This window comes from Centroberyx affinis, unplaced genomic scaffold, assembly GCF_046629955.1.
Source record: "Centroberyx affinis isolate AG114_WGS23_722 - 3 ecotype Tasmania unplaced genomic scaffold, CSIRO-AGI_Caff_v1 ptg002667l_1, whole genome shotgun sequence".
Lineage (NCBI taxonomy): Eukaryota > Metazoa > Chordata > Actinopteri > Beryciformes > Berycidae > Centroberyx > Centroberyx affinis.
Window position 1 is genome coordinate 177,415 of NW_027280853.1, and position 21,880 is coordinate 199,294.

At 42.2% G+C, this 21,880-nt stretch overlaps 3 protein-coding genes across 3 annotated transcripts; all 3 read left to right on the forward strand.

Annotated features, from left to right (window-relative positions):
- Window positions 1-1,122: 1,122 nt before the first annotated feature.
- Window positions 1,123-10,604, forward strand: LOC139657329 (protein FAM117A-like). Its single transcript, XM_071535129.1, is given in 9 exon segments — window positions 1,123-1,597; window positions 2,632-2,777; window positions 5,444-5,539; window positions 5,783-5,896; window positions 6,419-6,535; window positions 7,154-7,379; window positions 8,232-8,430; window positions 9,099-9,280; window positions 9,283-10,604. Coding segments are annotated over 9 exon segments (1,431 nt in total). The 5' UTR covers window positions 1,123-1,479; the 3' UTR covers window positions 9,516-10,604.
- Window positions 10,605-11,176: 572 nt separating this feature from the next.
- slc35b1 (solute carrier family 35 member B1) lies at window positions 11,177-17,939 on the forward strand. Its single transcript, XM_071535127.1, has 9 exons — window positions 11,177-11,747; window positions 12,839-12,942; window positions 13,223-13,353; window positions 13,479-13,509; window positions 14,534-14,694; window positions 14,786-14,912; window positions 15,891-15,997; window positions 16,194-16,347; window positions 16,762-17,939. Exons 1-9 carry the CDS (start codon window positions 11,623-11,625, stop codon window positions 16,812-16,814), a joined length of 993 nt encoding a protein of 330 aa, XP_071391228.1. The 5' UTR covers window positions 11,177-11,622; the 3' UTR covers window positions 16,815-17,939.
- Window positions 17,940-18,924: 985 nt separating this feature from the next.
- Window positions 18,925-21,163, forward strand: ndufa4a (NDUFA4 mitochondrial complex associated a). The gene is made up of 4 exons (XM_071535128.1): window positions 18,925-19,065; window positions 19,931-20,019; window positions 20,313-20,373; window positions 20,877-21,163. Exons 1-4 carry the CDS (start codon window positions 19,024-19,026, stop codon window positions 20,931-20,933), a joined length of 249 nt encoding a protein of 82 aa, XP_071391229.1. The 5' UTR covers window positions 18,925-19,023; the 3' UTR covers window positions 20,934-21,163.
- The last annotated feature ends 717 nt before the right edge of the window (window positions 21,164-21,880 follow it).

Here is a 21,880-nt window from a genome sequence, read left to right on the forward strand (position 1 = left end):
TATACTGTAGTTGGTGGCATTCCACTGACCTCCAGTGACATGTGTGAGTAATGCATGAGTTGAGTTAAAGGCCCTGAGTGAAGCCTGATGGGAGTATATGCATGTGCTATTACAGTTTCGTTTTAAGACATGGGGCTTGATGGGGGAAATTTTTCTGTTCATGCCGTTCAGTGATGATGTTGCTTTGTAAACATCCATCCAGCTACAGTATTATCAGTTTGTGTTAGTCTGGTTGTTTCCCACCAAGTTGTCTAGCCTTGCTAACTAGCTGGATAGCTAGTAGCAAAAGAAACATCACTATGTATAAGTGTTATTGAATAACGGAGAAGGGTTTTTGTTCTTGTTTTGAGTTGTTTTATCACAGATCAAATAATGACATGAATATAAGTGAAGTGCTGCTCATGCATCATAAGTGCATTATAAGCTCATTGTGAGTGTGTGAGTAATTATTATCACTACAGAATGATATAACAAACAATGTGCAAATTAGGAGATTGGATCATTTATGGGCCAACTGTATAGTTAATGACGTGATATTAAATTGAATGTAATTCTCTGGTGTATGATGATTATATTGTAAGAAAAGTTTATGTTTATGGATTTATAATCTACTTGTAATGCAGTCCAACGCATTTTAAGTGTGACAGTGAACATTCCTGTGTCATTCTCTTACTGCCCCATATCCAAATAAAATAATAGTGAAATTAAACTAGTCCTCATTTTGCTGGGGGATTCCCTGAGCCACCTCAAGGTTTGGGGACCACACACACACACACACACACACACACACACGCACACGCACACACACACACACACACACACACACACACACACACACACACACACACACACACACTGAATGGACCAGGGGAGGAGGGCCATGACCCGCATAGTGGCGGAAAGAATCTCAACAAAGTGGGTGGGAACTTCAAGTTTTTGGGGGGCTTTCCCTTCGGAGACAGACAGATCAGATGACCAATAAGCACTCAGTAGTATTCTGCAGGAGCCAACCAGACTGAGATTTGGCCCCTTGGCATCGTCCCCTTGGAATCATACACTACACGAGATAGTTGCACAGGTTGAGCTGTTGTGTTGTCACTTCGCACACTAGGGAAATAAGCAACGATGTGCGAGGAGCGCGCTGCCAGAAGCCTACAGATTTTATCCTCTGGTCTTAAGATGAAGGATAACTCAGGATCTGTGATGTGTTAAACCGCAAAACTCACTCAGCTCAGTCTCCTGGCTCTTCAATCCGAAACAGAAGCTGAGAGGAAAACCATGGTCATCACAAAAGAAAGCTCAAGCTGGGTGCCTAACGAGAGGCCCGAGCACAGTTTTGGATGATCATTGATTATTAACTGGACGCAATCAGAAAAAGCCTACGCTGAGCAGAAGTCCGCTGAAAGACGACAGAAGACAAAAAGCAAAGCAGCGTGTTTTTCCCATACATTTATATCGCCTGGTGAAGAAGAGTGGGGGATGTCGTGCAGAAGTGGAGCGCCTCGGGGGGGCAACAACCCCAACCTGCAGCCCCTCAGAGCCACTGTCCCGTACCAGCTCCAGAGGAATAAACCTCTGCTCTGCAGGGATGTCAAGGGTAAATACACACAAAGAGAGGCTGTTTAAATCATCCGTTATGTCCATGTGTTCCACTGCTGAGAAGTTGGTTTAGTGTTAGTTTGTCCATCATCATCCTCAGTAATGATGATATTTGATACTTTATTATTACATGATAAAAGATTGATTGAAGATCACTTCAGTTATTATGGTGTAAACCCATTGTAACACATTATGGCACATTATCATAATTACATATACATCCATCTGTCATTTTACTTGATCTGTGAACTAGAAAGTACAAATATAACATGCTACAAGACTGTTGAGTCAGTAATGTAGGCCATGTATGTATGTCATGAGGGATAATTTGGACACTCGTCACCCTGCCTGACCTCTCTCTCTGGTGCCATACACACACAGCAGCAGCTTTACGGGCCTCTGGTTTGTTCTGGGTGTCCTGTTCATCATGTGTTTGACTGTAGCCATGAAACTCAAGTGTGTATGCGGCGGTGTTTATTTATACATTGTCTGCCCTGCGAGGCGGGGTGATGGGAACCTGTGTGGTGTGTGTGTGTGTGTTTGTGTGTGTGTGTGTGTGTTTGGGTTGGGGGTAGACAGAGTGTGCCTGTAGGAACTGTTGCCAGTCTTGTGTCTTTGGACGGCTTTGCTCCTAGCTCAGTGGCATGGTCCACACCTGCCAGAGATTACATAGAGCTGCCAACACACACACACACACACACACACACACCTACATCCACTGCATGCTTACCACCAGGCCCTTTGAGCAAAGTAGAGGGGGAGGCAGCCTGGGAGCTATTCTGTGAACAACTGCCACTGCTGTTAGAATAGTGTTGAGCCTCTTAAAGGGTGTTAGGAGAGTTTTTATATAAATGTCTTCATTCTGTTTGCAGTGTTGCTGCAAGCTAAACATGATCGCACATGCATGAGTTTGCAGTACTTCTGCAAGACAAAAAATGGTTTGGCAGGTACCAAGTTAAGCCTTACCCAATCCCATCATTGAGCAACAACATAACCAATCGACCTAATGTGTTTTATGTGTGTTCCCGCCAGCTGACAGGACCACATCTCGACCACCCAAACCCACCATCCGCCGAACCCTGTCCCTGGACGCCATCGTGGCGCCCTACCTGCAGGGACAGTGGCCCAAGGAGGCAGAGAGCCCAGGCGTTACCTGTGTCAATGACAAAGCCACACAGGTGGGTTCATCTTAAAGGTGATATGTGTATCATTTTTACACATTAATATATCATGTCAAATTCATTGTCATACCTTGGTATAATTAATGTAAACAAAACATGGTTGAAGCTATTAGTAGCCTTTATCTCACGCCAGCAGTATTGATATTGGTAGTGTTTCTCAAAATTAAGACCACATTTCCCATAAACCCCCTTGCTTTCAGTCACAAAGAGGAGGTTGCTGTGTTTGTTTTCTCTTTGACTTTACTGAAGAGGATAAACATGTTGGACGTTATTACTTTAGCTCTGTTTACACTGGAAGCACAGCGGCCTCTTCCTGTTTTGTGCCATAAAGCAATCTCGCTTTGTGCCGTAAAGCAATACAGCAGATTTCCCTCCAAATCTGACCCGGTGTCACACAATGTAAAATGAAGAGTAGAGGCTGATAGAGGCTGACTTCTCAGCGATGGTCTTGTTTGTTTGCAGTAATTATACTAATGTTTCAAAATGAATGTGGTAATGATTTATTGCTGTGCTACACATAGCACCTTTGAACCTCGAGGTATAAAAATATCATTAGTACTTTACTTGATATAATACATGCTGGAGGGTATTTTGTATTTCTCAGGCTAATCACAGATGGACCTCCGCTAGAAAGAATTGACCTTCATCTGAAAGCAGGTTACTCGGTAGAAAACAAACGTTGCTCTGCTTTTTATTCATGTAAATGATTGCTATAGAGGGCAAGATATGTGAAGTGGGTTCTGCAGGTGTCTAGTGGTTCCAGTTTGACGCTGTGGGTGGAAGGCAGCCAACTGGAAATAGTTGTTTTTGTTCTTCCCAACCTCTGCTGCTCTTCCCTCGTGCCCCCCTCCACTGTATCTGCCCTCAACTAGTGCACAAAGCCTCAGCTAACATTACCAAGCTGCTCCGCTACGTCTTCGTTCTTGACACAGTTTAAACCCGAACAAACCCCTTTGCCTCCATTGTGAAGAACAGACCCCTCCTGACCTCATTATACAGACACCCCATCCCCCAGCACCCTCCTCAACCACACACACACACACACACACACAAACCACCACCACCCCTCCCAGCACCTCTCATACCCTCCCCCTGGCATAGTTCCTCTGCATTACTACAGATGATATAACTTATTGTTCGCCATTATTTCATTCTTCTTTAGGCGTACCGTTACGGTTTCTCACTCAACCACTTTTGCAACTTTGTAGTGGGAGCTGGAGTTGGACTGACAGGCTGGTAGAGATACGCAGATTCCAATATTATTTGATCATGAAACCTGTTTTGGCTACATTGTGAAAGTACAGATAAGTGTATATGTATTTTATATCGCAATAACAGTGAGAATTAACTTGTTTTACACTGTAAAACATGAGGCTAAATTGTCCACACTGGAAACATTAGCCATGCCACAGCAAATGCTCTGCCGCCTATGAGTCTTTTTATAGGTTTGTGTCCCATGATCTCCCCGTTCATGTTTTGAGGTGGTGGTGGTGGGGGCGGGGGGGCATTTGGGTGGTGGAAGCTGTAACTCTACACCGACGTCACTGTATAACTGACTCGTGTTGCTCTCTGACTTATTTAGCCAGGCGATCTGACTATGAGTCCACTAGGTAGGGCAGAAGATGGCGTCAGTGTTTTATACTTACAGATTATAACTCCCCTCTGCAGTGAGATATGGCATCAGCTTGGAGCGCAGTAAGATGTCTCTGAGCGGCGAGGACAGATGACAGTTGTGAGGGCCGGGACCCAACAGAGCAGGCAGGACAGGACGAGTGAGAGCTAGACTGCTTTGTGTAATGCTAGCTGAGATTGGCTTATAAATGATATGGACGACGGCGAGCGGATCAGATTGTTGATTCATTGAGTGTGTGAAGCAGCTGACTCGGAGCGTAGCGGGACCAGAGTTGAGAGAACCTGAATCTGTGGTTCAGCTGAGACCGGGATTTACCTGATGATGATGATGAACCGCCATTCACCCGCTCCCACCCAGCAGCCAGCAGCAGTCACCCCGGTGCCCACTGCCAGAGGATCAAGAGTCAATGTGAAGAAGTCGGTATGGACATTCCACTGCTAGGTGTGGCTTCTCAGCCCGCTTAGGACTGAAAAGTAGGACGATATTGAGTTATGATTGACAAAGTGCACATAAATTCATCTAGTTGGCTGTTTGTGTGAGCAGTTCCCCTCTACAGTACTTTGTGTCTTTGTGAATAACAGGGTTTCTGTATGTGTGCACTGGGGTGTTGAGCTACACTGATAGTGGCACTGTATTTATGGCCTTTACGATGATGTGGTTTGGATGTTTTCTTTGTGTGTGGAAGCTGGGTTGTTTTGCAGCTGAGCGGTTTTCTCATTGCCTTCCTTTGCACAGCTGTTACGGGGCAGGTGTGCAAGGCAGCTGTGGGGCTCCACTTCTGTCTTATAGTCAAAGTCTTAGTATTGCTTGGAGTTCACAGAGTTTAACAGAAAATGGTTTTACTCTGTAACCGGCCTCCAAAAGGTCAGCCCAGCTGACCTTTTGGATGAAGCCTTTTTGCATGAAGCCATTTTCTACCAAAAGCCCCAAAGGTTTAATAGCTAAAACACATGACTCTCATTATGTTTATTCAACAGCATATTTTTGTGGTAAGTATGCCTCTAGAGAACATATCTGTTTTTTCCCATAGACACCGAGCTCTTGGGCAGAGGAGACCCGGGGAAGGAGAAGTGTCGGTGGACACAAGCGCTCGGCGTCATGGGGCAGCGCAGAACACTTGAGGGAGGCAAGTGTTTCAGTTTAGCTATCATCACTTTATCAGTTCATTTATGCATTAATCAGCATTTTTCTCTCTCTATGAATCACACACACACCCTTTACTCCTCAGCTGTTACTCCTCAGTGATAAGATAAAATGAAACATTAATGATCACTTTGGGGAAATTGGGTAATCTGGGTAACTTTCCTCTAACCCTTTCAAAAAGAACTGCAGTGACTCCTAACCCAGTTTCTCTCTCCTCTGCCCTCAGGTGGCCAAGCTGAGGCACCAGCTGCAGAAACGCTCCCGCCATGCCCCTCCCTCCGCGGGATACGAGCTCCCCCACCACCCCCTACCTGCCGGCCATGCAGCAGGCATCACTCAGGTAGCCTATGCAACACTTACTCTTAGTATAGTAGGTAAAATATCCCAGCACACTATGAAGATTAAAACCTGACTATGGTTATCTGGTAACTGTGTCACCTTAGGGAAAAAAAATGTAAAACAAATGTTTAATGAGAAGTGAGATAAAGACACATAGAGCAAAGTTTTCATGAATACTGCTGATGCCAAACTGTCTTTCCCAGGCAGACTAGGCAGAAGCTAGCAACAGGGATATAAAAAAAACGGTGGTGCTTTTCTTAGGAGCTGCTGTCATCGAACCTGCTGCGCTGCTGCCATGCTAACACAGAAAGACAATTTGAAACCAACATACCATACTGTACAATTCAGGCACAACCAGTATAGAATCACAGAGTCGGCCCTGGGTGCATCATTTTAACAACACTCCAACACACAAACAATGCATATTTGAGCACATAATGAGGCACACACACACACACACACACACACACACACACACAGACTACACCTGCCTCAGTCTGTTGTTTACTTGGTCTTTCCCCAGACAATGCCCCTGATGCCGCTGAACAGACTTGCCCCCCGGCTGAGGCGTAGTGTTGAAGGTCTCAACCTCGAGCTGGAGGAGGTGTTCGTGACTGAGAAACCTGACGATCAACACGAGGTTAGGCTACTGAGCTAATGGTTACAACCAGTGATGTAGCAGCAAATTAAAAGATCGGCAAACCACCAGTATGAACAAAAATCTGTTATATTTTCAGAAGAGCATTAATTTATGCTTTTTCTCCCTTAAAAGACCCAATCCTCATATAAATTGCATTAATTTGTTGCTACTTACAATGTTACACTATCAGTCAAAGGTTTGGACACATGCATTTTTCTTTATTTTTACTATTTTTCACATTTTAGAATAATTGTAAAGACATCAAAACTCAAAAACACAAATGGAATTATGCAATTCTCTGCAGATTCTTTAAAGTAGCCGCCCTTTGCCTTGATGGAAAGGCAAAGGCTTTGGAAAGAAATTCATACATAGACATCAACTTCACTATTTATATTTGTCTAAGAAACAAATTTCAAGCCTTTAAGCATAAGCCTTTAGATCAAAATGGCTTTAAGATAATGAAAAACAGCACATTCAATCAGGTGTGTCCAAACTTTTGACTGGTAGTGTATATACTGTGATTTTATGGCGGGTATGTTGAGTTCAGGTGGGTTTACCCTCCACTACATCCCTGGTTGCAAACCTTTGGCCACACCTGTTTCCTCCTGGATGTTCCAGATTCTGGACGTCCCAGACGGCCACAGGGCCCCAGTCCCTGCCCAGAGATGCAGCAGCGGCTCCCAAAGCGAGCCGTCCCCGGCCCCTCCGGATCCTTCCCTCCTCTCTCCGTCTCAGTCCCCCTGTCCCCTCGACCCATCACTCCTGACGCCGTCACAGTCCCCCTGTCCCTTGAATCCATCTCTTCTGTCTCCGTCACAGTCTCCCTGTCCCATGGGAGAGCCAGGTGAGACTACTGTGCATTTTGTTGGTTTGGTTTGTGGTGTAATCTCAGCTTGTAACCTGGCCTATTAAAGTGAAAGGTACTGCTTTATTTGGATAGTCCAATATTGATACTCAACTATCAGGTGACAAAAATGGATATTCAACAAAGTGTCACTTGCTTATTTGGTGCATCTCCACAGACTATGTAACCCTAACCTGACCCTATTTTTAAACCTAAACCCAACCCTAAGATTAACCCCGGCCCAGACATTGGATATCTATAGACTACTTTTCACACAATTATGAGTATCACTTGAAACACAGTAGTTCCTTTTAGTGACACATTATAGTCACTTGTTAGGAAGTTGAGCATTAACATTGGACTATTCAAATAAAGTGTGACCAAGTGAAATATAGAGCTGCAACGATTAATTGATTAGTTGTCAACTATTAAATTAATCGCCAACTATTAATCGATCGATTAATCGGTTTGAGTAATTCTTTAAGAAAAATAAGTCAAAATTCTCTGATTCCAGCTTCTTAAATGTGAATATTTTCTGGTTTCTTTACTCCTCTATGACAGTAAACTGAATATCTTTGGGTTGTGGACAAAACAAGACAGTTGAGGACGTCATCTTGGGCTTTGGGAAACACTGATCGACATTTTTCTCCATTTTCTGACATTTTATAGACCAAACAACTAATTGATTAATGGAGAAAATAATCGACAGATTAATCGACAATGAAAATAATCGTTAGTTGCAGCCCTAGTGAAATATCATTGTATATTTTGACCCAACGATTCTCTTTCAGTTGATCTCTGTTTATCAAGGTATTACTGGTTAAAGTTTGCATGTTTCTGTCCCTGGTGCAGAGCCGGTGGAGTGTGAGACCCTCTGCCCTTCTCCGTCGACGTCGCTCCCTCCGTTTGCTCTGGATCCTCCTCTGCTGCAGCCCCCCTCCTCCTCCTCCTCCTCCTCCTCCTCCACCTCCCCCCATCCCAACAAAACCTGCTCCTTCCAGAGGGAGCCGCCTGAAGGCTGTGAGCGAGTTCGTGTGTGCGAAGAGGCGATGTAAGTAACATTTTAACAACCAGAACTTCATATATAGATCATAGGGATGGGACGATATATATCGAAATTCAATATATCGCGATACAAAAATGTGACAGAAAATACGTATCGTGGGGCAGAAAAATGAATTGCGATATTAGCTACATTTTATTCTGCTGTAGTAATCACAAATGAGACGGCTTGACCATCACAATTTCACAAGCTCTCCATTGAAACTATATTATTTTCACTTTGTAATGACATTTTTAAGTTGTTGTTTACATTCTAGCAGGCCAGTGCTAGAAAGATTTGTGGCTCAGAAATAAACACAATCCTGCACAGTTATACTTTGTCGTCATTTAACTTTTATTTATCACATTGTTTCGTGGTTGTATCCATGCATATATAATTCATTCACACTTTTGTTTGTTTGAGCTTGCCCTTGGCCTTTTGATATGTAAGAATCATTGTTTACTGTACAAATGTGTTTTATCTTATTAATATTTCTGCTCGTCTTTCATGCCAACGTCCTGTTTTTAAACATTGTGCATATGTTTTGGATGCATATTGTGTTTCAGTGGGACCCCAGGAAGAATAGCTGACACCCTTGTGCACAGCTAAAGGGGATCCTTATCAATAAACAAATAAAAAAAAAACATTCTTAAGCCTCTCTCTCTCTCCTCTTGCAGGTCTGCCTGTCAGGGCGAGCCTCTCCTCCAGCTGTCCTGCCCTGACCCCAATAAAGTCAACTTCACCCCCCACGGAGGCTCGGCCTTCTGCCCCGTCAGTCTGCTGAAGCCCCTCCTGCCCTCCATGGACCTGCTGTTCCGCGGCCTGTCGGTTTCTCCCGTCACGGGCTGCCCGGGCCAGGCCTCCCCCACCAGGCAGCTGGGCATGCAGTAGGCGGATACCGACCGGCGGACTCTATCGGGACTCTATCGGGACTCGACCGCACTGCCAACACCGCCGGGGGGGGGGGATTCTTCTGGAACTGGAGGAGAAGTGAAGACGTTTTCTATGTACGACGACAGCGGATACCTGTCGTCGTCTCGTCCATCTCTGCTGTAACACGCCGCCTCGCCTGTCTGATCAGAATCAACCCGTGACAATAAACATTTGTTACTGTTATACTTCAGGTTAACTTTGCTCTAAAAAGTCCTTCTTGACTGATTTACTGATTGTTCCCGCCTGCAGGGTGCTTGGACTCACAGCTGATATTTACTTGATCGGCACTTAAATTGTTCCAGATTTGCCCCGTGGTGCCTTTCTTTCTTTCTTGTTTTTTTCAAGGATGTCTGAACTTTTGACATGGTTCTCCTCTGACAAGTTTGAATAGTGTTTTACTTATTGTTTCAGCATATTAGAGTCTGCATTCTGCCAGGTATGTTTTCATTTGATGTCAGAATTTCATGTGAATTCAGTGTCAAAACCCCAAGCACTTAGTACACATGTTGACATGGGTATTACTATCTTACTGTCCATTACAATTGATTACTGTCCCAGTAAAGTGTCATTAAATTTAGATAAACTTAATTTGATAGACTTCACTGGTGAAAGAGGGGCATAAGTACTTGTTGAATTTGTTCTTGAAATGTCAGATAAACTATTGGTTGAAGAGAGATGTTTTCCCAGTATTTTCATAGGGCCCATTCATAGTTTATGGTGCTTTTCTACAGATGTATTTCTAAGGAGATATCAACTTTTTTTTGTATTTTTGGAAGAAGTACGGAAGCAGGTGGTATTGTTTTTGTATTCATATAAGACATGAGCTCATCGGTTCATGATGATGGACCTTTCTGTTTACACTTATGAGCAGGGATGGACATTTTATTAGCCTTACTAGCCAACAGAGGGTATTATTTTCTACTATTGCAAACTTCACTCAGCAGAATTTGAATGGCTCTAATTGAGTTTGTTGTCCCATTTCTGCTTGAGTGTAGCTTTGGTCACACTGTGCCAGTGTTTTAAGTATTCAATTTGATTTGGCATAATTTGATTTCCCTCTGCTTGAATAGCCTATTATTGTTCATATTGACAATGAACTATCTGTCCGTATGATCCTATGCAACATTGAATTAAAAAAAACAAAAAACAAACATGGTCTATAAAAATGTCACAGCAGAAGTAGATGCAAATGGACAATCAGTATCATTTGTATAGCTGTATTTTTCAGGGTTGGGTCAGTTCCTGGGTGTGCAACCTCCTTTTACTTTTTTTTCAGGTGAATATAGTTTAAAACGTTCATTGTGACGTTGATATTTTAATGAAAATAAAATCCCAAACAACTTCTGTGGACGCCGGGATTCCTGTCAACAGTCCCATACTGTCAAGGTTTCGGGTGGTTTTCTTTGTTGTCATCTATGCCTTTTGACACGTGGATTTGCGGTTTTTGAGTTGAAGCACCGCCTTTTTTCTAAACTCCGCTTTGCGATTGGCCGAAAGTGGCTCACTATTGGCTTATATGGACCAATGAGATTCATCCACATCCTAGGACGACAAAAGGGCACGCGACATTTTCAAGGAAGGCCCTCATACATTTTAATAGTAGCCTTTATAACTGCCATGGTACACAATCCGACCAAACTAAATCAGTTATAATAACACTATAAGGGCTTACTCGTAGTGTATTTGACTATGAATTGATGCTGCTATCGTTTACCCACCATCTCGCTTTTGTGTTCGAGATTAAATTTATAAATTATATCTAACAGTCCAGGCTTTTGTTGAGACGACTGAGGTCCTTTTAATAACCCGTTTCTTGATGCGGCTTCCCCCTTCATAATCTATCTTTCCTCTCAATGAAAACACGGTTACTTTGCATGTCTGACAGTACATTTTCACCCTTACTTGGGTGTGAATGGGATGCGTTTGATTTTACATCTGTCCTGGAGGGGAGGTCCAGCCAGTCGGAGGAGGTATAGGCAGGTGATAAGTCAGAATAATAAAAGCTAAACAATGATGACATGACAGCTACCTGCATGTCTGTGCATCTCCAGACACCTCAGGGAAACGTTAGCAGGCTTTAGCGGGCTTTGTGGCCGAAAGGGTCGGAGGAAGATCGACGAGTTGAAACTGTAACCCCGTTACGTTGGGGCTAAAATCGGCACCATTTCCGGACTCGTGACATCGGCTATAGTGGAGCGGGACGTCGGTCTGAGGGGCAGCGGGAGCGGAGCGGTATCGGTTTCCATACCAGGACTGATAGAGGACAGCATGGCTGCGGGGAAGGGAGCCGGGAAGCCCGCCTCGCTGTTGCAGAACGAGCGGATACGGTTCATCGTCTGTTTTTTCGGAGTCTTCGTTTGTTATTTCTACTACGGCATATTGCAAGAGACTATGTAAGTAACCTACACAGGTGCCGATACAGGTGCTGCTCTTGTGGAGCTCGTGTGGAGAGAACCTATCACCAAACTCCATTCAAAAATGTGTTATTTGCTTATCGGTGTATATAGGCTACGTCGTAAAATACGATTTAAAACCTTTCCGAATTGATAGGAGATACTCTTCAGTTCGGCATACAGACGATCCACCAAGCAGCACTCATTTAAATTTAGTTTCAATTTTTAAAACTCGTTCGCCTGTGATTCCCACACTTGACTTCCACGGTAGCGTGCAATGCGAATCAATTTGAGTTGAGATTTTATTGAAATAAGTGCTGCTTGGTAGAGCATATGTGTGTCGTATTTACAGGTGGCCCCTAACGATTCCTTAAATATCTTATGTCATGTTCCACCAGGTATTTAGCTATGGTAATAAAAAGTAAACATTAAATTGCCATATTTTTGAATGGAGTTTGGCCTGACGTTATGTACATACAAGAGAACAGAATGTATTGGGCCTAGGTCGTCTCTATTTCCACTTCAATGGTCTCGTGTCCCTATCACTCATAGATTGAGTTGGCTCTTGCCATCCCACCACAGCTAACATTATCTTACCCTTTAATGACTTAACATTTCACACTTTGATATGCATCTGTAAACAAATAAATAACAATGCTCATTCATGGTTCTCTAGTGAGGGTGAATAAAGTAGGTGCAGCTGAGCCTCAATTGCATATCACATAGGGAGTCATGACACATATGGTATGTTGTTGCCTAAGTCACTAGAGGGAGAGAGATCATATCTGGTTTCAAAAGGATGACTCGAAACTGGTGGCTCACCCAGGCCCACTTCCTCCATAAAGTTGAATGATTTTCTTTCATTTCATGGTACAACATTGAAGCCACTGTCTCTTATGTGTTTTGATTACGGCTATCTGTTGTCACCAACAAGCAAGGGTGCTGCTAGAAATTCTGTGTCCCCCTGCAAGATACCCCACTGGGCCCCCCACCCTGTCACATGTAACTTAGTACAGTGTCGCCTCTCCTTTCTGAAGGGCTGTCTGTGTTGTACTGCACTCAACACTCTGCTGTTTCTCTGACTTCTCCAGCACTCGAGGCGAATATGGTCAGGGGGAAAAGAAGGAGAAGTTTCGATTCGCCCAGACGCTGGTCTTCATCCAGTGCATCATCAATGCTGTGTTTGCTCAGATCTGTAAGTAAATGATGTAAAGAATAGGCACATCTGAAAAAAAATCATTATGAACTGGAGGGGCTGCACCCTAACTACATTTTTGAGATTGGGGTGCGGCCAGATAACATTTTAGAAAAGTTATGAAATCGTTTTTTCATAACTTAAATTTGCATTGGATAACTTATTTGGGACTACATGTAAATCCTATAATCAAATTCTTATAGTAAGAGTCCACCTTAAGTTACCTAAAAAGTTTGCAAATTATATCTAATTGACCCCTTTTTCTCCCCTTCACCATCAGTGATCCAGTGTTTTGAGGGCTCCAGACCGGATCACACCAAGAGCTGGCTCTATGGCTTGTGTTCCCTCTCTTACCTCGGAGCCATGGTGTCCAGTAACTCTGCCCTCCAGTATGTGAACTACCCCACACAGGCGAGTCTCTTCTTTTTAGATATGTGAAGTTAGTTGGTTAACATGAATCCTCTGGACGGTGTATCATCATTGCTTGAAGAGTGTTGGTGTTATCGTATCCTTAAACAGTTTCTTTCTTGTGATAGGTGTTGGGGAAATCCTGCAAGCCCATACCAGGTATATTTGATTACTCTTATTAGCTTCCTGCTCTCTGCCCTGCAAACCACCTACAGGACATGTCTGAATGATAGAAAGAATATTAGCTGCAGTTACCATGACCTCTCTTAGGAGACTGGTTGGTAACATATCTACTGGAAATGACAAGCATTTCATAAAGAATAGAATAGAGTAGAATCCAACTTTATTGTCCCGCCAAGGCAGGAAAATTGTTTTTGGTCTCACCAATTAAAACACAACATCACATCAGTAAAACAAATTGCATCACATCAGTAAAAACAAATCACATCGCATCAATAAAACAAAAACATCACATCAGTGAGAGAAGGAGATGATATGAGTTATGAAATCGAATCCCTTGAAGTGTTGCTTTATGCTAAAAAAATAAAACATAAAGATGCACTCAATCTGTTAATAACGTTCAAATAAGTATAAGGTTAAGTCAAATACTTCTCATTATTTGGGACTGTTCAATACTACTAATCACTGGAGCATTAACATCTTTATCAGTGTTACTAAAGAGAAGACTAGGGATATGGTGGCTGTCAGTGAAAAGATTTGAGAGGGGTTTAATTTACATTCACTGCTATCATATTTGAACACTTGGCCTTTCAGCCATGCCCTCTCATCTATGCCCTGCCAGGCCTTACACACTAATATACATCATATTTACCAAGTCAAATTACCTGCGCACCCATTGTACTTGGCAAATAAAAGAGATTCTGATAGCATACCATTATTTATAAACTGACCAGTAAGGAACTCCCTTACATACCTGTAGCTATACATATGGAGAGCATACGTGGCAGGTCTCATGCTACAGTATCAGTATGTTCTGTTTGCACATGAAGGTTACTTCTTGCCCCACACAGATTGGTTATCTCGTTACACACACACACACACACTTTCATCGTCCATATGTTCCACTCTCAAGGGTGATGGCCTGACATGTTATCTATGGTGAACTGAGCCCAAAACACAGCGATGACCCTATGCTATACATCGTATTGTTGTGTTGTTGCAGTAATGATCCTCGGTGTGACGATACTGAGGAAGAAATACCCGCTGGCTAAATACCTGTGTGTGCTGTTGATTGTGAGCGGTGTGGCTCTGTTCCTCTACAAACCCAACAAGAGCTCGGCTACCGCAGACGACCACGTTTTTGGGTTCGGGGAGATTCTGTTGGTGAGTACAGATGAAATTAGTCATAATTACTGTGACATACCCATGACATTGTTGGTGTAACACTCTCTCTCTCTCTCTCTCTGCATCGTAGCTGCTCTCTCTGACGATGGACGGTTTGACCGGTGTGGCCCAGGACCACATGAGGGCTCGCTTCCAGACGAGCGCCTACCACATGATGCTGAACATCAACATGTGGTCCACCCTGGTGCTGGGACTAGGTGAGTCAGTGATCTCTGCCAAACATGGAGAAAGTCACAACTCTCTAGCACTCTAGCCTTATAACCAGATATGGAGCTATTCTGCTACTGTCATTTATGTTTACATGCCCACCAATGCCCCCTTATTATATGGGATACTTGAGTATTATTCTTTAGCACATATAAGCATCATGTCCCATTTACAGCATGGTATCTGCGGGTCCTGGAAAAGTCTGAAAAAGTCTTACATCTTCTGAACTGAATGCTTAAAAAGTATTAACACATCTTAAATCCAGTTAGTAGAGATCTTATTTTTTCACTATGCAATGACTGATTTCTTTGAGCTGCATGTCCCCTTTTAAATGAACACAGAGCGGGGTTAGTAAAACAATATGCAAAACAAATTCACAATTAATTTGCTGTTGTTCTTTTTCCATACTGCCCATTTATAGTTTCAGAACTTTCATGAGCTGTGTAAATAGGAAATAGTCTGGTTTTGCCAGATTTATTCCTTCATTTAGGTTTTTAAATTGGTGTTAAATTTGATTCCAGGCAGCATTAAAACATATAAAATTAGGCTTTCGGAAACCTTCAGATAACCTGTACAATCATGCTTTTTGTCATTATTATATACCTACATTAGATACCTTGGATAAAATATTAACCAGGATACTAAGATATGTTCATACCTCCACTCCCACAATTCCACGACGGTATGGTTTTTCCACAAATTGTTTTCATCTAACTGTTGTTACTGTATTTCACCACTTGGTGGTGCTCTATGCCCACACTTTGAAACCAAATCTAATTTTCTCAGCAAATTTGAGTCAACAACAAGACAACTACACTAGGAAAGAGAATATGACAATATGGCCAAAGGAAAATGCACAAGAGATGATCAGAACAGAATAAATTATGGGTGCTGTGTTTTGTTTTTTTCTCTCATGTTATCAGATTTACATTAATTCCTGTTGATGCTTTCTTCCCGTCTGCTCTCAGCTGTTTTGTGGACCGGGGAGGTTTGGGAGTTCCTGAGTTTTACTGAGCGTCACCCCAGCATCTTCTACAATATTCTTCTGTTTGGACTCACCAGTGCTTTGGGCCAGGTGGGTGGGTGGATGGATGGATGGAAGGGTTGGTATGGAGGGTGTAGCTTCATGAGAGGAGGGGTAAAGTTTTATTGTGAGAAGGATATTTTGATAAATGTCTTGGAGAGAATGCTATGACAAGACTACCTTCCTGGCAGTGGGTATCCATGATTACATTACTTAATTTTTTTATTTTTTTTTTATCCTCTCCCAGACCTTCATCTTCATGACGGTGGTGTACTTCGGGCCGCTGACCTGCTCCATCGTCACCACCACCAGGAAGTTCTTCACCATCCTCGGCTCTGTTATTCTGTTTGGCAACGTTATAACCACCATGCAGTGGTTTGGAACCGTCCTGGTGTTCCTTGGTGAGAATTAATACTGACTTAACACTCTTTCTTTCTGGTTTTAGTGTCACTGTTTCAGTTTGTCCCTCTAAACTTTTCTCTCCATCTTTTGCTCCTGCCTTTATGCAAGGACATGTAGAATTTTCTCATTAATATATCACTGTGAAATTAGTCCTGATGACAGATTATAATGATTATAATGCTAGCACAAAACATGGTTGAAGCCATCCCATCTGTAGTCCCAGACAGTTATCTGTTTGGTTCTTTATGTGGTTCAGTTCGGGAAAATTTTCCCTTGAAATCGGCTTAATTTCCCTTGAAAACCTTTTGGTTGACTGGAAAGTTCTGTATCCAGATGGGTGTATCTCAATAAATCTTTACAGTGACATATTTGGAGAATTTGGAGATTAATCACACTGTGTTTTCTCATTTAAGGTCTTGGATTGGATGCCAAATTCGGCAAGGCCCCCAAGAAGACGACGCACTAAAACATCTGGAATACGCGATAGGCAGAAAAATAGCTAGCCAAATGGACAGAACTCTATAGCCAGTATCTTATTTTCTTAAGACATCCTGTACAGGCGTCTGTGCCTATGATTTGTCCGAGTACAGTTTTATTTTTAACATAACTGTGTTGAAAAGAGAAGCCCTGTAGTTTCCACTCTGACTTGTGTTGTGTACTTTTGATATGTTGAAAAGACATCTTCTACTTGGGATCAAGGCCTGACTGAACGGTCAGGAGGCATTAACATCTACTTTGTCCACAAGATATCATGCTTTTGTGGAGGATTTTGGACTGGATGAAAGAAACGGGTTGAGAAAAAAAATCTAAGCTAAATCCTTATTGTTTTTGAAGCCAGCACTTTTTTTGGATGGACGTTGAACCAAACAAAGCCTAAGAAATACATTTCCAGCATTTAACTCATGAACTTATCACCAAGGAATGCCTGGTTTACAAAAAATGTGCAAGTTTTACATCGACACAAAACCAGCTACATAAAATGTAAATGAGTTGACACTAAAATGTCAGTTGCTAGAAAATGTATAATTATCACATATGTAGTTTATTTCTTGGCAATCAATGAGCCAAGTGTCATGTCATTTATAAAATATAAACGGTTATATGTAGCCAGTTGTGTTATGTCCAATCTTACTAATGAATTGTTTTTACTTTTTTTTTTTACAAGTTGAAAATAGCTTGCCATAAAAGGGAAATTATGATATTTCAGACCAACCTACACAATTGTTCTTGGTGATTTTCTTTTTTCTTTTCCCCATTCCACACAGCTCATTCATATCATTGAAAAAGATAGTTGCAGTCCCCATCTCTGAATCAATGGCTGCATCACGTTCAAAGCTGCTGTAATAAATGACCAGTGATTGAATATTAATGACCAGTGGAAATCATCATCATCAGTAGCCTAGGATTAAAAGTCTGCCCACCAAACACCTTATTTAGCTAGCCTACTGTTCACTGTATTGATTTTTTATTGAAAAAAATATTTAACATTTGCATTCCTTTTTATTACAACAGTGTATTAGCACCATTTTGTGTTACTCAAATCTTGACTTTTTTTTTTAAATTGATAACTGACAAACTATTAACAGAACACCCCAGCAATTTATAATATAGATCATTCTGTGTTTGCACTGAATTATCTATTTTTTTTCTAATAAAACTAATGTTTACATAGCATAGCCTCCTTAAACATTTGTTTTAACCAGGATTCATAAAAATATTTAAGAACCTTCTGATAGTGGGAGTGTATTTCAGTACTATTTATGAAGATAATATTTACCCAGACAGCTCAATAATTTCAGAGTAGGCTACCAACCGAAAGAAAGCAAAACATTTTCTGAAATATGAATTAGTTTGTCGAGGCACGTGAAAATCATCAAAGACGATCAGTCAAGAAAGAACTGAAGAGACATCAGTTAGAAAACAGGTGACATTTTCACACACAGGGGCACTGTGAGTTGTTTCCCTCAGATGAAGCTCAACAGCGACACCTGCTGTCATCTACAGACAGTTCACCAGCTCACACCTGTGAGTAAACAGTGAGTAAACTCTATTTCTGGCATCTCGGCCAGTAGGATCAGTGGTTTAAAGCGACATGTCATTTCTTAGTTGGCAATATAGGCAAAACATTAATATGAAAGACGCGTAAAATTGTATTTCTGGAAAGAGAAGTAAAGCAACATGAGATGGAGTTAGTGATATAGATTATAATATGGTTAATAGGATTAAAACAGCCTTTTGGATTGTAGAGCATAAACAATTAATGAAATAAAGATCAACAGTTATGACGATTGGTAGCCTATTGATTACCAAAATACTTTTTGGAAATTAGAAATTGTGGCATCTCGTTAGCAACCACAACGGCATATGCCAGAAGAAAATGCAGTAAGGAAATACAAATTTACACTGCAGAGCTGCAAACTGATGAAACAGTGCAAAATTATTTGCAAAATTATTATTTCTCAAATACGGTATGACATAAACGTACTCATAATAATTTATAAGAGTGTGTTTTGAAATGCTGACAGTCAGGCAGTAAATCAAGCACCTAACTTGTGTTTTCCTCGGCCTTTCCTCCGCCTGTTCCCGCAGATTAACCTGCGCTCTGCTGGCAAGACTGCTCTAAATCCGGTTATTTCTGTACAGTTTGGGAGTTAGTAAACCCTACAGACGCCAGAATGCTAAGTACGGTCAGCAAACAACTCAGAAACCACCCAGCTGTAAGTACAATCTTATTATATTTGAGAAAAACTCGCGTAAACAGGCCAAATCTGAATTGGCAAGATCTGTGGATTTTTGGGGCTAACGTAGCTAAACTAGTTAGCGTGGCTAGCTTTAGCAAGCTAGCGTTAATGTCACGTTCACCGTGACTCCAAAATAACCTGCTACATGTATGTGGATGGCTGATTGTTAGTTTTATTAGTTTATATTTATCGACTAAAACGTATTTTCAATGTTGTCACTTTTGCCGCGACTTTTGGCAGGTGATGCCTCGGAGTCAAACCAGGTCAAGCCTTCACTGACGTTAGCAGCTCGTTAGCCGGGAGGGGGGCCTGCTGTAGTAAACAGCAACTACTGGTTAGCAAGTTAGCTGGCTAGGTAACGTTAGCATTGCGAGCTAACTGTTCCCGTTACCCCCGTAAACAGAATCTTCTGAGTCACAGTTATTTTATTTCTGTAGCTCTGGTGTTTTTTGACTTGTGTAACCAACGCCATATATGTAGACGGTTATGTTAGACAGCAAGTTGGCTCAGAAAGGCCCATTTCGTCACACCATGGCTGTCTATGATCCTCAAGGACAAGACGGGTACAGTGAGGACAGAGTGTATTGGCACACTGTTAAAATCACTCACGTTACCCTTTTTATTTTTTTAGAGAACACCAAGTTACCAAGCTATTTTATTTACGTGCTTTAGCGAGTTGTGCAGTACACTGTTTGCAATACGCACTAGCTTTCAGTGTTTATGTGATTGTAATGTTCTCACTACTTTACCTTTTACTGTTAGTTTTGCCTTAGCTGTCACAATCCCTCATTAATTGCTAACCCTAATAAGGCTTCTTACCCATCCTGTCTGCTGCCCACAGTTGATCCCTCTGTTCATCTTCATCGGTGGAGGGGCTGCCATGTCCATGATGTACCTCGCTCGTCTGGGCCTGCGAAACCCTGATGTCAGGTAAGGACTTCAGTGATGTCTCAGGAACTGGAAGTCTTCCTTGTGTCATCTACATGCTTCTACCTTTACCTACCCCTCTTTTTAAAGTGGGTGTGGGGGGTATATACTATGTCTACAGTATAGGATTTGGAGGCAAGAAAGGATGCAAGGAAGCATACATTACATTACACGCACAATGTTGTGATGATCTCAGTAAATCAGTGATTACAGTCCTATGTTCACTTATAAGCTCCTCCAAATGACAGTTACTGGTGTAGTATCTTACAAACTGTACCTTTTTTCCCTCTCTTCAGCTGGGACCGCAAGAACAACCCAGAGCCCTGGAACAAGATGGCTCCAACTGATCAGTACAAGGTGTGGCTCAGTCACTTCCCAGTCGTAACATAATCATCATATTTTGCCAAATTCTTACTGTACCGTGCTCTGTTCTGAAGAGTTTAGGTAGTCGGGCACATTCATGGATTATGTACTGTAGTATGGACTTGTGCCAGACATGTTGCTGAGCTCTTGAGTAATCCCTGGATTGAATGAATCAAACTACATAATCTGGTTAACATTGACCTGTGGTAACAAATCTGATCAAGCAATTAACTGCTTAGGCTCCATCAGAAATAAGAGTAGGAGTTTCCAGGGAGCTCCAGATATCAGTTTGGAGTAAACAGCCACAAATCGGTTACCAGACAAAATTTACAATGGAGTTTTCAAGAACATAATTTGATAGAACACCTTTGGGATTGCATTAGTGCTTTGACATGTATTACATTCTGTAACATTTATCTGCTATATCTATCTTCCTAAGTGTGTAGTAATGGGTCCTGAAATGTCTGAACTTAAAATTGTTTTGTGTATTTTCACAGTTCTACGCAGTTAACATGGACTACAGCAAGCTGAAGAAGAATGGCCCTGACTTCTAAGATCCAAACTGCTGGACCAAAGGCTTGAAAACATCAGCTGATCCGCACAGCACCACATGAACTTCCTCCCTAAAACCCAATGATGCAAAGAGGCTAACACCGCACAATGTTTCCTATCTGTTTGAGTTTCCAACTTGCATCCCATCAACTCGTTCAAACCGCGTCCCTTTTTTCCTCATTGTTGATGGTTGTCAATAAAGTGAAGGAGTCTTTTCTCCTCCATACAGAGAAAAGAATCGGTCTCATTTCTTGTGACTCAGTAGTTGTGGACATCTTTGTTTGTTTTTCCATGTCCTTGGTCTCGGGTCATATTTTTGGCTCATATTTTTTCACTGTCAAAGATATCCTATAAATACCTGTCTGCATTACCATGCAGACAACCTTCCACACATGTTCAGTTATGTCATGCTCTGCACTCTGCTCTAACTATATGGGGTCGGCTCTCACCTCATGTCGCCTTCGTCCTGCCTTAACCCAGCTGTCACTGCGTTACATGGCACAGTATTCCTGGCTGCGGTCCAGAGACTTATCGGTATGGAAGAGGCATACTTGAGCCTGGTTACTTCACAACACTGAGCTCCCTCTGGTGGCAGCTGTGACAGTCCAGATGACTCGGTAATGCAGCCTTGCCAGTCTTTAGTCCAGTTTACAAGGCCTAACCATCTGCCCAGTGCTGTGCTGCAGCATTAGTCCCCAAGCTGTAGGAGGAGATGCTTTAGTTACAGACTTAAAACGGGAAGAGCGAGAGTGAAAGACAACATTGCACTCTGCAAAGGTTGATTTATATTTGATGAATAAAGCAATAACTTGTGTTGTGTTCCACTGAGCAGTGGCAGGAAGACTCCCTTAGAGGGACGTGCAGAGGTGTTTCTCCTTATAGAATGCCATCGCTCTCCGCCAGATGAGTTTGTAAATGTCAACAGGTCATGCTGTTCATCTCTGCAGCT

Bases quoted from the DNA above. Each gene is read 5' to 3' on its own strand.
- ndufa4a (XM_071535128.1), top strand. From the start codon at position 19,024: ATGCTAAGTACGGTCAGCAAACAACTCAGAAACCACCCAGCT. The intron at 20,020-20,312 runs GTAAGGACTTCA...CCCTCTCTTCAG, and splicing joins CTGCGAAACCCTGATGTCAG to CTGGGACCGCAAGAACAACC. The intron at 20,374-20,876 runs GTGTGGCTCAGT...GTATTTTCACAG, and splicing joins CTCCAACTGATCAGTACAAG to TTCTACGCAGTTAACATGGA.
- slc35b1 (XM_071535127.1), top strand. From the start codon at position 11,623: ATGGCTGCGGGGAAGGGAGCCGGGAAGCCCGCCTCGCTGTTGCAGAAC. The intron at 11,748-12,838 runs GTAAGTAACCTA...TGACTTCTCCAG, and splicing joins GGCATATTGCAAGAGACTAT to CACTCGAGGCGAATATGGTC. The intron at 13,354-13,478 runs GCGAGTCTCTTC...TTCTTGTGATAG, and splicing joins ATGTGAACTACCCCACACAG to GTGTTGGGGAAATCCTGCAA.